Source organism: Pelophylax lessonae, assembly GCF_965119305.1.
Source record: "Pelophylax lessonae genome assembly, chromosome: 4".
Classification (NCBI taxonomy): domain Eukaryota; kingdom Metazoa; phylum Chordata; class Amphibia; order Anura; family Ranidae; genus Pelophylax; species Pelophylax lessonae.
In genome coordinates, this window is record NC_138771.1 from 334,469,176 (window position 1) to 334,486,188 (window position 17,013).

The following is a 17,013-nucleotide window of genomic DNA, read 5'->3' on the forward strand; positions in this document are numbered from 1 at the left end:
CTTCTCCTCTCTGATCTTCTCCTCTTCGCTCTTCTGGTCTTCTCCTCTCCGCTCTTCTGCCCTCCGCTCTTCTGCTCTTTTGCCCTTCTGCTCTTTTGCCTCCTCTGGTCTTCTTCTACCTCCGGTCCTCCTCTGATGCTGTCCCCGGTGATTATGCTGGTCTCCGGTCTCTGCAGCTTATTATATAGCCATAGGGAACAATTGATTCTGAATGGAAGAAAAAAAACGAATAACGTGGCTTAACGCACGTTAAGCCACGTTATTCAGCCTTTAGCAGCGTCAGACGTTTTCTACAGCTTGACGCTGCAGCTCCAGGACACACAGGTCTTGGGGTTTTTTTGAAGCTGTAAAACGCCTATGCCACTTGGAGCTCCTAAAATCTCTATGTGTCCATGAGTCCATAGAATAACATGGATGGGTGTTCTACAGCTGCAAAAAATAAAAAAACGTCTGACGCTGCTAACAGCAGCTCCAAAAACGTTCAGTGTGCATGGGGCCTTAATGTCCACAAAAGTCATTTCAAGGGCTGCTATTTATTTGGTATAGGTGTGCAATTTTTCAGTTTAGGGACAGGTATCCAGTGTGCTCCAGGGATAGAGATTAGCAGTGACACAAATCGCTCTGTTAATGTCCACAAAAGTCATTTCAAGGGCTGCTGTTTATTTGGTATAGGTGTGCAGTGCACTATATAGGGGTGTAATCCACTGTATAATATACTTTGTAATATAGAAAGCATACTATAGTGGATTTGTATTGTGCACTGCGCAGCATTGAGACTGGTGTGGTGACTGAGCGTTGCTGCAGCAATACTACAAACAGTGACAAAAGCATGTTTAATGTATTATAACTGGTGTGATAGACCAGTGGCCCCCCAATTCCACATATTGAAGTGGGGTGTTATCAGAGTATACTTTTACAAGTGTATTTGTGTCCTGCAACAATATTGCCTCTTTTGCTGTGTTAACTCTGCTATACACAGTGCCAAACTCACTGGCCTATTTTTTGAACAACTGGTGTGATAGACCAGTGGCCCCCAAATCCACATATTGAAGTGGGGTGTTGTTTAACAGTATAATTTTATAAGAGTGTAATTTAGTCCTGCAAAAATTTGGCCTCTTTTGCTGCGTTAACTGTGCTACACACAGTAACAACAGTTACTGGCCAATTATTTGTAGAACTGGTGTGATAAATCTGTGACCCAATACCACAGATTGAAGCGGGTTGTTATCTGAGTATACTTTTATAAGTGTATTTGTGTCCTGCAACATTATTTCCTCTTTTGCTGTGATAACTCTGATACACACAGTGCCAAACTCACTGGCCAATTTTTTTGAACAACTGGTGTGATAAACCAGGGGCCCCCCAATACCACACATTCAAGTGGGTTGTTATCTGAGTATACTTTCATAAGTGTATTTGTGTCCTGCAACAATATTTCCTCTTTTGCTGTGTTAAGTCTGATACACACAGTGCCAAACTCACTGGCCAATTTTTTGAACAACTGGTGTGATAAATCAGTGGCCCCCCAATACCACATATTAAAGTGGGGTGTTATATGAGTATACTTTCATAAGTGTATTTGTGTCCTGCAAAAAAATTGCCTCTTTTGCTGCGCTAAGTCTGATACACACAGTGCCAAACTCACTGGCCAATTTTTTGAACAACTGGTGTGATAAACCAGTGGCCCCCCAATACCACATATTGAAGTGGGGTGTTATTTAACATTATACTTTTCTAAGAGTGTATTTTAGTACTGCAAAAATGTGGCCTCTTTTTTTTCGCATTTAAAAGTCTTTATTTTTTTCTTTCAATACATTACATATTAAATACATATATACAATACTCTCAGAAATCTACATAGCATATAACTCTTCCACTTTCCCCAAACCCCCCCCCCCCCCCCCCAACCCCATACCATTGTGTAAAACATACCTTCGGACACAACCCATGACACAAGAAACAGCAAAACACACAAAAAGAAAAAAAAAAATAATATTTCCTTTTCCCTTTCTTTCCCCTTTCTTCCCTCAATAGTGATTTCTTTCCATTTTATCCCCCACATTATTACGTGAAAATATTAGTAAAGATCCAAAATTATCTATATAATTTATGGATAAGTTCAAAAGTGATTTCTTTAAGACATATCCCCTCTACCCAATATCCTCATATAAAATGTGAGTATTATGAAGAATGGATAAATAAAAAAAAAATGATGTGCACAATTCCAAGACATCATAAAAGTCACTAAAATTAAATGCCCCATCCTTATCTCCTCCATTCCTGTTTATGAAAAATTTCCGTAGTGCATTTTATACTAAAGCCCCTTCAATACAATGTGAAAAATACATGAATAACCTTGTTGTTTCCTTACATATTTGTGAATACACTCAAAAGTGATATCTTTAAAACATATCCCCTCTACCCTAAGACCTCCCACAAAATGTGGGTATTATAGAGAGGGAATAAGAAAAAAGAGAAGAAGAACAAGAAACGAGAAAGAAGGAAAAAAAAAAAGGGAGGGGAAAGGGAGTAATACATAATTTGCTAAGAGTTTTCTGAGGCATCTACTAAGTACTTCCCCTGTAATCCCAAAAGCCCTCCTAACATGTTCGTCAAATCGTCTCATAGAGACTTCCACTGATATACTGAGATATACTGTGATATATACTTCACTCTAACCATAGTCGTTCCATACCCCAACCCTAGAAAAAAAAATATATAAACCCACCCTTACGACAGAACTTTTATCTAAAAAGTGACATAGGACCATCCTGGTCCCCCCCCCCTCCTCATCATTATAATTAGGGATGATCGAATGGTTCGGGTCGACCATCGGTTCGACCCGAACATTGGCTGCTCGAGGTTCGGCCGAATTTAGAACTTTTTGCTGAAAAAGTTCGGAATTCGGCAACCAGAACCGACCAAAATGCAATGGTTCAGGAAATGGGCTTTAAAAGCCAGTGATTGGACCAGAACCATCAGTAAAAGCCAATTGAGGGGGCAGGATAATGCTAGGAATGTGATTGGAGTGACTAGGGGGTCCATAGGCCAATCATTAGTGAATACGCCCCCCAGTATATAAGATAGCCCCCGCCAAATTCCTAGCATTGTTATACAGGGACATGGAAGAGAGTTGAAGCAGTTCTGTGACTTCTGTTACAAAGTGTCATTTAGCAATTTTTAGTGTGAGGAAAGGGATATCTAGTGTAGTTAGGGTGCTATTTTCCACTATAGTTAGCTTTAATTATTCAGTTTCTGTAGGGAAAGTGTTAAGTGTAAGGGGACCGTAGTGTAGTGTAGGGTTAACTGACTGTGACTGCTGTGGCAGGGTGACAAAACCCTTCCATATCAGGGTGACCGCTATAGAGAAAAGATTGTTTCTCTTAGGTCACTTTCAGAACAGCGATATGGCTTCTCGCCTGTCAGCCTGCTTTTTGCTGCAGGCGTTTATAGGGCTTTTTTGAGGACATGTTTGGAGTCAGGCATGACATCTGAACATCTTTGTAGGTGTATATATACATACACCCATGTCTGTATATATACACATACACATATATAGGTGTGAAAGTAGCAGAAACATATGCTTGCGCTAATTAAATAATTAACAGGCATATGGCTCCGCTCCTATAACACCTATATGTGTGTATGTGTATAAATATATACAAGTGTGTGTGTATACATATAACCCTATACAGAAGTTCAGATGTTTTGCCTGCCTCCAAAGACCCCAAAAAAATGCCCAAAAAAATGCCTGCGCCAAAAAAAGAATGCCCAGGTGTGTTCTTGTAGGTGTTTTTTTGGGCATTTTTTTGGGGTCTTTGGAGGCAGGCAAAACATCTGAACTTCTGTATAGGGTTATATATACACACACACTTATATGTATTTTACTGTACACATACACATATATAGGTGTTATAGGAGAGAAGCCATATTAGTGTGAATTAGCGCAAGCATAGATTTCTGCTATTTTCACACCTATATATGTGTATGTGTATATATACAGACATGGGTGTATGTATATATACCCCTACACAGAAGTTCAGATGTTTTGCCTGCCTCCAAAGTCCCCCAAAAAATGCCCAAAAAAACGCTTGCTACTAAACCGGCAAGGTGTGAAAATAGCGGAGCCATATCCCTGTTCTATAAGTGACATAATACAAACAATCTTTTTTTTTTTTTTATGGTTCTGGACATGCTACAGAGCTGAAACTTCACAGGTACACTTTTTAGACCCCTCAGACACTAAATCCAAAGATTTTTTTAAATTTTTTTTATTTTTTCAATAGTTGGCTCTCTATCAAAAATGACAATTTTTAAGAACTTTTTTTGTGTGATTAATAGTCCCTGGGGCATGACCCAGAACCCTAGGCACTTTTTAGGGGCATTTATTGGATTTTAGGGCTTCAAAATGGTGTTTATTGATTACCGAAGTTCGAATCCCATTGATTTCAATGGTGTTCTGAAATCCGGGCCGACTTTCGGGAAGTTCGGATGTTCTGGCCGAACCGAACTTTTGAAAAGTTCGATCATCCCTAATTATAATACTACTTCCCATTCCTCATCCTCTGACACCCTTGCTTTCATGTGTTGCTTATTGTCTGTAAGTAATTTTCCGTACACGTGAAGTGCGACCATGCCTGCCAACGAGTCCTTGATCGCTCTTCCGTGTTCGTACGAGCAGCTGTTAATATTTCCATTAGATGGATTTATTTTATTTTGACAAACCATAGTTGTAATGTAGGAGGGTTCGTCTGCCTCCATAAAGCTGGAATGCATGCTTTTGCCGCATTTAGTAGGTGTATCAAGATTGAGTTCCTGTACTTCCTGACTGAGTTCCTCGTACAGTGTAATAGACACAGTGCTGGATCGTCTCCCACCTCAATCATTGTAAGTTTCCTAATTATTAGGGCAACCTCTTTCCAAAAGTCCCCTACAGCTGGGCATGTCCAAAAAATATGCATCATCGTTCCTCTTCTCCACACCTCCAACATCTATCAGGATGTTTTCGGTCCATTTTGTGTAGTATTGCCTGGAGAGAATTTTATAGCTAATCTCTTGATATCTGCTTGCTATTGAGGCCTTATGCGCAATTCTCAGTATTTTATTGATTTGTTGTTGATTAAAGGATACCTCTAGATCTCGTTCCCATTTTTGTAAATAACTCGTTGGTCGCATTTCCTGCGTTTCTCCCAATAGTGAATAGAAATTCGATAATGTATGTGAAATTCGTTCTTCCCCTCTACACAAGGTCTCAAATGGGGATAAGGGGCGAGTGGAGTATCCCATACTCTGTAATTGAAGGAGATAATGTCTGATTTGATGAGCACTAAATAGATCTATCTTTTTTTTTTTTTTTTTTTTAAAGGTATTTTATTGAACAGACAAAACAATACAGAACAGAGAAATAATCAGAACCATGTCAATTGAGGAGCCAAAAAAGACACACACAAGACTCCATTTCACAACAAAAGCCATGACAAAAATAACATACATAGCTGTCAGCCGTACCATTAGTATAGAACCCTAGTCAGAAACTGAAGAAGCAGTCCGGTCAGAGTCCACCCAAAAAGACCAAATTTTCCGGAACTTCTTGGGGCAGCCTCTGGCCTCATACGTCATTTTATACAGAGGCAATGCCTGATTAATGAGAGCAATCCATAATGGAACGTCAGGGGGAGCAGTAGACTTCCATCTAGTAGCTATAGTCTTCCTAGCATAAAAGAATGTCAAGCGGAGAAACAATTTAGTACGGGCAGGGACGTCCTCGTCATCCACATAACCCAGCAGACAACGAAGGGGGCTACAAATATTGGATAACTGAGAGATATCTGCAATAAAAGCTGTGACTTCCGACCAAAAGGCCCGGACAGGTGGACAGTCCCAGAACATATGAAAAAATGAACCATCAGCAGCATTACACTTGGAGCATAGCGGAGAAGGCAATGTACCCATTTTGTGCAGGAGTACTGGGGTATAGTACGCCCTGTAAAGAAGCTTCAATTGGATAACCCTATCCCTAGAGGAGATAACAACAGGTATTTGTTCCGGAAGGACGTCTTGCCACACCTCATCCGACAATTCCGGAATATCCTCCCGCCACTGAGACTCAACCACCGCGAGCCGTTTGGAGTGAGAATGTAAAAGTCGAGTATAATATGTAGAGACCAGCTTCTCATGTGAAGAGTCAGAAAGAAGGTTTTCCAAGGGGGTCGGTTCAAGCGAGACATCACGGAGGCCAAACTGTGCGGCCGCCGTGTGTCTCAATTGCAAGTATCGGTAGTAAGCCGTGGGGGGCAGACCAAAGGTAGATTGCATGTCCGCAAAGGACCTGAAGGTTCCCCGGACATACAAATGAGAAATAGATTTCACCCCTAGGCGGGACCAGAAAAGGCCATCATCCCGACTAAAGAACTCCTTCAGCCGCGGATTGCTCCAAAGGGGGGCATTGGGGGAATGCAGCTCCGGAGGGTCGGAACCATCCAAGGCCGCAGCCGCGAAAATCCGCAGGGTGACAGAAACAAGAGCAGTGTTCGGTCTGCCCATAACGGACCTTCGATGTACCAAGTTTTGCAGTGATTCATAGGAGGTGAAAATAGCCGCTTCCAATGAAGCCGCAGCATTAGCATCCTCCGGGTGGAACCACCAATGAGCATGGGCCAATTGAGACGCGAAGTAGTATAGACGCAAGTTAGGCGCAGCCAGCCCGCCCGCGAGAACCGGCAGCTGCAGAGCATCCCTGGCCACACGCGCCGCCCGACCCCCCCAAATAAAGGAAGTCAGGAGCGAGTCAATGGCCTGAAAGCGGCGCTTAGGGACATATACCGGGGAATGGCTGAGCACATACAAAAAACGGGGGAGAAAGATCATTTTAAAAATATTAATCCGGCCTAGCACCGTGAGGGGAAGCGTAGACCAAAGCCGCAGCGAGGACCTAAGACGGGCAACCAGGGGATCCAGGTTGTTGGAAAAGAATCGAGACAAGGGGAGCTGAATCTCAATCCCCAAATATCGAAACCGATCCACAACCTGGAGGGGACAAGAGGCAAGGGAAGGGGGCAGAGCCTGGGGATCCAGGGGGAACAGCGTGGACTTACTCCAATTCACCCTGAAACCAGAGAAGTGACCAAAGCGTTCGATAACATTCAACAGAATAGGGAGGGATTGATAGGGATCCGCCAGATATATCAACATATCGTCCGCGTACAGGGAGACCTTTTCTTCCAAGCCATTGATCACAAAGCCCGCAATACCCTCACAAAGGCGGATCTGCGCAGCCAAGGGCTCAATGGCCAGGGCAAACAACAGCGGAGATAGCGGACACCCCTGCCTGGTGCCCCGAAAAATGGGAAAGGGGTCCGACACAAAACCGTTCACCCGAAGACGAGCACGAGGTAGATAATACAGAAGGCGGACCCAATTTATAAATCCGGGCCCAAAGCCAAATTTCGCCAACACTTCCAATAAATAAGGCCATTCCACGGAGTCGAAAGCCTTATGAGTGTCCAGGGTCACAACGACCCTGGACCCCACAGAGGCATGAGTCGTCTGAAGGTTAGTAAAAAGTCTACGCAGGTTGATCGATGTAGAACGGCCAGGAATAAATCCCGACTGATCCGCACCCACCAAGTCCGTGACAACCGTATTCAGACGCCTCGCGAGGACTTTGGCGAGAATCTTGACATCAGTATTAATAAGCGAGATCGGGCGGTATGACTCACAGAGAAGGGGGTCTTTACGTGGCTTGGGGATGAGCACAATGAGAGCTTCTGTCATAGAGGGTGGCAGACGTCCCTCCTTCAGAGCACAATTGAACACAGTCAGTAAATGGGGGACCAGCAATTCTCTATAGTGCAAGTACCATTCGATAGGAAAACCATCCAGGCCAGGTGTCTTATTGTGTGCGAAAGTGGCTAGGGCCTTGTTTATCTCATCCGCAGTCAGGGGCGAATCCAGAAAACTAGATTGGCCGGCCGACAACTTAGGCAAAGTAATATCATATAAGAAATCATCAAGTTCAACAATGGTATAATGAGCTCTAGATTGGTACAAGGAGGAATAAAAAGCAACAAAACTGGCCAGAACATCGGGGGTTTGTTCCACAATGACACCGGCGTGGCTGGTAATCCGAGGGATGACACAGGGCTGGTATTCCGGCCTAGCCAAATAAGCCAAGAGGCGACTGTTCTTATCGCCCAGTTCAAAAATGCGCTGATTTTGATAAAGGAGTTTCTTCTGTGTACGCTCCACAACCACCAGATCCAAGTCCCGAGCCCTGGCCCGCCAAGAGGCATGGTGCTGGGGAGTAGGGTCATCAGTATATTGTCGTTCAGCCGCATGCAGCGCCAGTTCGGCGTCAACCAACTTAGTCTGGCGAGCCTTCCTGGCACCGCCCACGGCAGACGAAAAGGTACCTCTCATGGTCGCCTTAAAGGCCTCCCAGGTCAACAATTCAGATCCAGCTTGTTTATTGAGTGCCCAATATGAGTTCATCTCCGCCGACCCCTGGTCAGTCACTGCCTGGTCCGCCAGCCACAGGGGGCTGAGCCTCCAGAGTTTATAATTAGGGGGGGACCCCAAGGCGAGATCCACCAGTAAAGGGGAGTGATCCGATACTGCGCGGGGCAGATACCTGACACCCGAAAGAAGACTTAGCAGTTCCCGAGGGAGCAGGCAGAGATCAATGCGGGACAATGTATTATGGGAGCTGGAATAACAGGAATACTCAGTAATCCCCCCATGTTTCCATCTCCAGGCGTCCAGGAGATCCAATTTGTCCAAGTAGGAGCATAAAGGAGTTGGTGCGGAGGAGACAGCTCCAGACCTGTCCAGAGCAGCATCGAGGACCGTATTAAAGTCACCCGCCATAATAAGGGGACCCTCAGCCATTTCCAAGACCAGACCCAGCATACGGTCAAAAAACTGTCTAGTAAACGGCGGAGGGACATAAACGTTAACCAGGGTATAGGGCTTACCCAGAAATTCGAAGACAAGAATAATAAAACACCCCGAAGGGTCAGTCTTCAAATGCTTGATGGTGACAGGGGCTGATTTTGCAATTAGAATCGAAGTACCGCGAGCATACGAGGAATACGTAGAGTGTAGCGCGTACGCCACATGCGCCCTCTTTAGGGCCATCACCCTGGACCCCTGGAGATGGGTTTCCTGCAATAAAACAATGTGTGGGTTATGACGTTTTAAATATTCGAAAACCAGGGAACGCTTGACTTTAGAATTTAGCCCCCTGACGTTCCAAGAGACTAAACGGAGAGTAGACATAGTGATATGTTAAAAATCAGCGTTGGTGACCGGGGGGGTCCCAAAAAAGGGGGAGGCCCCCCCCCGAGCACCAAGACCTCACAATATGGCAGGCAAAACCACTGGCAGGCAATATGCATAGGAGGAGAAGGCACAGACAAGAACCAAAATATTATCAAGTACAGCAAGGCAGAAATGAAAATCGTATCACCTAGGCGTAAAAAAAAACCCTGATAAGAGTCCAAGAAGACATGACGGAGTAAACGCAAATCAAAAAAAGGGGGGAGAGACCCCCACAATCCCAGATAAACACAAAAACAGTAGTAACCCAACACCCATCCCACCCTAACCCACCCGGCCCTCAGTCCCCAACAGTTGAGAGCTTGAAATCCCATAACCAGAAAACAGTGTAGTTCAGGGAAACGTGGATCTGCTCGTCCTGAAGCAGACAGGAATGGTAGCAAAAAAAGGAAAAAAGGGGGTGAAGGGGAGCAACCATCCCCAAAAATGCCCTTCCAGAGGAACAAGGGGGGGTCCCCCCATTCAGGAGGACACCCGACAATCACAAAAAAGAGTTGTAAGAAGGATCATAGAATATAAAGGTGCATCCCAACGACATCCAGGAGGAAGAAAGGGAAACCTAGCAGCAGTTGCAAGACTCAGGCCAGCGATCACCGACGAGGAGACCTAAGATCCTGGGAGGGAGGGGAGCGGCGTCCCAGGGAATCCACCCACTGCGCAGCGTCCTGAGGATCCTGAAAAAAGTGGGCTTTACCTTGATAGATGACCCTCAAACGAGCCGGGTACAGGATACTATACGGCAATTGTAAATCCCGCAGTCTCCTCTTAACTGCCATGAAGGAGGCCCGCTGTTTCTGGGTCGCAGCAGAGAAGTCCGGGAAGATAGATACAGCGTGGTTATTATACAGGATTCGGCCCTTGTCCCTAGAGGCCCGGAGCACAGCCTCCCTATCACGGAAGTGCAGGAGCTTGATGAGAAGAGGACGGGGTGGGGCCCCGGGCGGCAAGGGGCGCAATGGCACTCTGTGCGCCCTTTCAATGGCAAACAAGGGGGAGAAAACTTCCTTCCCAAAAGTATCGATAAGCCAATGTTCCATGAATGATTCAGGATTTTTACCCTCCGATCCCTCCGGAAAGCCCAAAAAACGCAAATTATTGCGCCTGAGGCGGTCCTCCATGTCCGTTAGCTTGTCTGTAGTGGCGACATGGCCCCTCTGTAACTCTGACACAGTGGACTGCATGGGGCGGTGGGCATCTTCCATGTCACTAATACGCTGCTCCGCGTTGCCCACCCTGTGGCGAAGGTTGTGCACATCCTGTTTGAGAAACGACATGTCCATCTGTACAGACTCAATCTGTGAGGCAAGCGAGGTCTGACAGTGCTGGATAGCGTCCATTATGGCAGACAGGGTAGGTTCGGGCCTATCCACAGACAGAGCAGGCTCCGAGGGTACGGGGGAGCCCAGGGGAGGAGAGAGGGCATCACTTACAGTCACCGCCAGCCGAGACGATCCAGGAGAGATCGCTTCCCCCTCCACAGAGGCCGATGCCATCCGCACAGCCGAGGAGCGAGCGATCTGGGAGGAAGGGCCCGCAGCACGCGCCGGGCCGGCGCCATCTTGGGATCGTGGCAGCGTGAGGTCCGGCGGGCGGATACCGAGTGCTTCTGGACCGGGAGGACCGATTTTGACCATCGCCGCGGGTGCACCGGGATATCAGGAGACAGGAGACGTCGGAATCAGGTGAGTAGGATGTCGGGTTCCAGCAGGATCACGGAAGGATCAGGGCAGATAGGACAGAGCTCCGGAGCCGCGCTGCTTTCACATCCGAGTTCCGGCCACGCCCCTCTATCTTTACTTCAGGCCAAGACATCATCTCCGTCATGGTCGGTGGTTCTTTCTGTTTCCAAATATCAATGAGACGTGCTCTACCCCATTGAGCTAAATTTATTCGTTTAGCATTAGTGCACCCTGGGGAAAAATTTGAGCTGCCCACCAGGGGCGTCATGGGAGAGACTGAGGTTGCAACTAATGTGTGATTTTGTGCTTTCTGAGATTCACTTAACGTAGTTCCAATCGTCGGGTGAGAGTATATTATATCAGATTTCAAAATGGGTGTCCAAGGAGCCATTGAAAATGGGGTGTTCATGATCTTCCTCTCCATGGCTACCCATTGTTTAGAAGCCACATTACAGTACCAATCAAGAACTCGCATAAGATGAGAGGCCCTATAATAACGTAACAAATCTGGTAAACCTACCCCCCCTTGGGAAGGGATAGGATCTGCATCCCTATTCAAGGGGACTTTTTGGCCCATATGAACAGTCGAAACATCGACCTTACTTGTACAAAAAATGTCATTGGTACCACTATTGGCAGGGCCTGTAAGACGTACAGTAATCGTGGCAGTACATTCATTTTCAATGCATTGCATCGCCCAAACCAGGACAATATAAGTGTCTGCCATTTGTGTATGTCTGATCTAGAAGTGGGAGATAATTTACCTCATAGAGGTCCTTTGGATCTGCTGTAATATGTATCCCCAGATATACTATAGAATTGCTGTTCCACTGAAAAGGGAAGGAAGATCGCAGAGTTTTCCATTTACTCATAGGTATAGAGATATTTAGTGCTGTGGATTTTGTTAGGTTTATTTTAAAATAAGAGACCTCTCCATATTCCCTAATGGCTCTCAATATTTGAAAGAAGAGCAGATCATCTGCATACGCAGCCACTTTATGTTGGGCCTCTGCCACTTGGGGCCCCACTATTTCAATATTTTTGCATATCTTGCATAGCAAGGGTTCTAGTGCCAAAATGAAGATCAACGGCGATAATGGACACCCTTGTCGGGTGCCATTTTTAATCTGGAAAAAATTGGATCTCCATCAATTTATCCGTACTGCTGCTGTAGGTTTGGAATATAAGGACATAATACATGTCGTCATCCAAGTTCCCAACCCAATATGTGACAGGGTGGCCCTGATGAAATTCCAGGCCACCCTGTCAAAAGCCTGAAACAGGTATGTAGGTAATTCTCAGATATTGTGTTACCATAATCCCTAGATTAGTTAATAGAGAAAAAGGGAATGACCCCCTAGAAGGGTGGGACTTTAAAGGTAACTAATAAGGATCTTTCGAAAAAGATAGAATTAATTAAAATATTTTAACAATTTATTGAAAAAAGTGTGAATGTAAAGGATCAATCAAACAATAATAATACATTCAATGTACAATACAATACAGTTGCAGATGCATGACAGAGTCCAACGCGTTTCGAAATTTTTATAGTACCAAAATCTTCCTCAGGGAGTCTGTATGTTTTCCTGGAAAGCATAATCATATGCCAAAAGTAAATCCAAGAGAACAAAAGCAAAATACAAAAACATACATTAGTGTGTCACATCAATCATATCAAAGTTTTTTCATATGCGACAACATGTTGTTCCATCTCAAGAGGTAATATACCAAGGGGGAAGAAAGAGGGGGGGAGGGGGGGGAAAAGGATGGGGGACTCTGAGGATGTATGTTGTTTGTATTTAGCTTCATCTTGGCTAAATGCATATCTCTTAGTGGCTTCTTCATATTTATTTTGATATATTTATGTATTTAATTGCTATATTATATTTTGCAACTCCAGTCATGTAATTGCATGATGCGACGAACATCTGTTTCTCCAAAAACATCCAATCAGGTAATTATCCTTCCATTTTAACCTAAACCCCCCCCCCCTCCCTCCCCTTTTCCCTTCCCTTCTCCTGGTGGGTCCACTTCCCGGCAGTCTGGATGTCATAATCATGCGATCTCATGTTTTCATATTTGTTTTTTGGAGAGATATCCCGCAGGTTGGGAGCCCGGCACGGGTGAGACCACTCTCCCTGGGACCCAAAATTGACTTTGGATGTCCCATTCTTCATCTGGAGAGCATATGCGTTATATAGCTGGATAAATTTCCTACAATCTTTGTGGGACTTCCATGCTTAAACCCCCGACCATCCGAGGGTTAAACGCCACCACCCGTGCCGGGGCGATATCTGATAAGATTTCCCCTTCTGTATCGACTAGGCCAAGTATCCATAATGGGAAATTGGCATCTTTTGAAACTTTCGTATAATTTTTATTATTATGACTCCGACATATTTATGGTTGGAATCACACTTTGTCAAAACACTTTATTGTCCTATTTGCATCAAGATTTACCAACTATTAGAATCAAGGGCGGGTATTACTATCTCGCCCCTTCTGTAAGTGAGGGCGGAAGTCCATCACCGCGGCTACGTCCCGTGAAGTGCTGGATTATACGCCCAAACCGGATGTGATGTCACCGTCCTAAACTCGCGGTATTTTACTCGAGACTAAACAGACGGAAATGACGACATCACTCTAAACCTCGCGATGCTTATCGGCAAATCACGGGCCTCGTTATGATACTTAAGGGAACGCCGAGAATCAGTCCGGTGAGTGATCTCTCCGTGATAGGACAGAATTGTCGTTCCTCCAACCCTCCCTACAGCTGAGTAAGTAATCTTTTTTTGGGGAATCTTTGATCGTTGGAATGCTTTCGGTACTTCTACCAAGGTGAACCCTATCTTATACCTTATACATGTTTACTCCTTCAGATCAATGGGCGAACTCCACTAGCTGTACTATCAGCCGTGGGGGTTTTCATCCGTCCCCGTTTGGAAGACATTGTCATTGGGTGTCTGCCACCTCATTTCATCCTACGGTATTTATATTTATACTTTTATTGGGGACACTCCTACCGTATACAATATCCTGGATAGGTAACCAGATAGATGCAATATAAAACTCTCTATATTTTAGACACAAGCAGAATACCAACATCTATATTGAACCACTCTGGGACAAAAAGCACACCCCCAAGTAGATACTTCATCTGCTGAAGTGGCATTGGATTTGGCTGTTATTTACTTTTTATCTACACGGTGGTAAGGGAACTAAATAGAAAATACCTACTATTTAGTGGGCTTACGCCCCCACCCCCTAAACACACGTCTATAAGCATTATTTTCTTTCTTATATATATATTTTAGGCAAACGACATTTATCTGAAAATTTTGGAATATAATACATCATATCTATTCCTACATATATATATATACCTTCTGGTCACATCCCAACGTACTATCCATCTAAGATATCTGAGGCATCTTGGATGTCCCATCACAACACGGAGGTAAGATACCCCAAATAACAAAATAATTCCAACTGTGGATAATTTATATTTAGAGCTCTCTGCTCTCCAGTACTTCCTCGTTCTATGTTTTTTTCCCCCCTTTTTTTTGCTTTCAGGGGTCACCATATATTAAGTCCTAATAGGCACCTTTAGTTTAGGATAACCAAAGGTGACTGGAATCCTCTCCGTCACTTGAAGGATTCCTTTCTTCCGTATTTTTACACACCTATCCCCCTTTTGGATCATTATAACAGGTGAAGTGATCCATAATCATAGACTTAAGGAAATTCATCCTTGGAGTGAATCTTTCTGACATTGCACTATTATTTACAGGCAATAGAGGATATATAAATAATACAAATACCTGATTCTAGCTCCCACCCTGCGGGACCCCTACATATCCCTCCGTGGACAATATGAGCGGCTCCGGACACTTGCCGGTATGTGTACACCCCCCCTCTCCCACCCCCCTCTCTTTTCCTTTTCCCTTCCCCCCCCCCACCCCCTCTTCTTTTCCCCCCCTCCCCCCCTCTTTCTTCCCCCTTGGTATATTACCTCTTGAGATGGAACAACATGTTGTCGCATATGCAAAAACTTTGATATGATTGATGTGACACACTAATGTATGTTTTTGTATTTTGCTTTTGTTCTCTTGGATTTACTTTTGGCATATGATTATGCTTTCCAGGAAAACATACAGACTCCCTGAGGAAGATTTTGGTACTATACAAATTTCGAAACGCGTTGGACTCTGTCATGCATCTGCAACTGTATTGTATTGTACATTGAATGTATTATTATTGTTTGATTGATCCTTTACATTCACACTTTTTTCAATAAATTGTTAAAATATTTTAATTAATTCTATCTTTTTCGAAAGATCCTTATTAGTTACCTTTAAAGTCCCACCCTTCTAGGGGGTCATTCCCTTTTTCCCTGTCAAAAGCCTTTTCGGCGTCTATGGAGAGGAGCATCATCGGGACTCTCGACAAACGAGCGCTATGTATCAGATCTACTGCACGAATTGTGTTATCCCTTGCTTCTCTAGTAGGGACAAAGCCTACTTGATCGTAATGTATTAATTGAGGGATATGTGGTAAGAGTCGATTTGCTATGACTTTAGAAAAAAGCTTAGTGTCTATATTAAGCAAGGAAATAGGGCGATAGCTCCCACATGATGCTGGATATTTCCCCTCTTTATGAATAAGGGTAATGTATGCCCATAGAGAATCTACCGGCATATTTCCTCCCTCACCGATATTATTTAAGTGTGACAATAGGGGGGTCTTTAAACTTGATAGAAACTGTTGATAATATATCAATGTGAAACCATCAGGGCCCGGAGCCTTATGTGGTTTTGACTGTGATAGAGCTAATTTTAGTTCCTCTTCTGAGATTTTACCTTCCAATGCTGCGGCCTGATCTTTATCTAAAGAGATCATTCCTGATGATCTAATATATTTAATCGCTCCATCGGGGTCAGCATTCGCCCTTATAGCTGAACCCGAGGGGGCGATACCATATAAAGATTGATAGAAACTGCTGAACTCCTCTGCAATCTCCGCCATTCCATATTTCTTATGGCCACCTGCTGACTGTATATGAGCAATTACTGTGTGTTTCTGAGGTCCCCGTAGAGCTCGAGCCAGCATAGCTCCGGGTTTATCAGAAAATTCATAGGAATGTCTCTTCTGTGACACTAGGTTTCTAATAGATCTCTGATATAAAAGGCTATTAAGCTCTTCCCTTGCCCTAGTCAGGGGTAGCAGATGTTCTAATGCCAAAGATTTTTTATGTGTAGAGCTTAAAGATGATATCTGTGTTAATAGTTCAGATACTTCTCTTTCTTTCTCACATTTACGTCTCGAGCCCATCCGGATTACTACCCCTCTAATGACACATTTATGGGCCTCCCAAATACTCGAGGGGGAGACTTGGTGATCTGTGTTTTCCTGAAAAAACCTTGTTAATTCTGTCTCTATCTCAACCCTTGCCTCTGGGGATTGCACTAAAGATTCATTCAATCTCCACGTCGGCGGCTTTGAGGGCCCTAAATCTAGATTGAATGATATATGGATAGGAGAGTGATCCGACATGGAGAAAGAACCAATCTGTGATGATGAAACTCTGGGAAGGTCCCCTTGGGAAATCAAGATGCGGTCTATTCTTGAATATGTGTTATGAGTTGTGGAGAAGTACGTGTAATCTTTATCACCTGGATGCATAATTTGCCATGGATCAATTCGATTGAGGAGGGAGAGTTCCCCACTAAGTCTCTTTAATCGTGCATATGAGAGGTGTGACGAACCGCGAGAGGTTTCTATCAGAGGTTCCAAAGCGTAATTAAAATCCCCTCCTACAACTAGAGGGAGCCCACTTAAAAATCCAGTACTAGTGGTGTCAAAAGCTGTAGAAATGATAAATGGTTATAATTGGGAAAATATACATTTACCAAAGTTACCAACTTATTTCCTACATTTCCTTTTATCATCAAGTATCTTCCCTGTGGATCAGCACGTGACTCTACAAAGGTCCAAGGTA

At 44.3% G+C, this 17,013-nt stretch overlaps 1 protein-coding gene across 1 annotated transcript in view; it reads right to left on the reverse strand.

Moving 5' to 3' along the window:
* STC2 (stanniocalcin 2) overlaps window positions 1–16,346 on the reverse strand; it is a gene marked incomplete at its 5' end in the record, with an annotated part of 68,379 nt that extends 52,033 nt beyond the window's left edge. Inside the window, one exon of the mRNA XM_082256321.1 lies at window positions 15,875–16,346. Coding sequence (XP_082112447.1) covers window positions 15,875–16,346 — 472 coding nt within the window. The remainder of the gene's footprint in view (window positions 1–15,874) is intronic.
* Window positions 16,347–17,013: the final 667 nt, after the last annotated feature.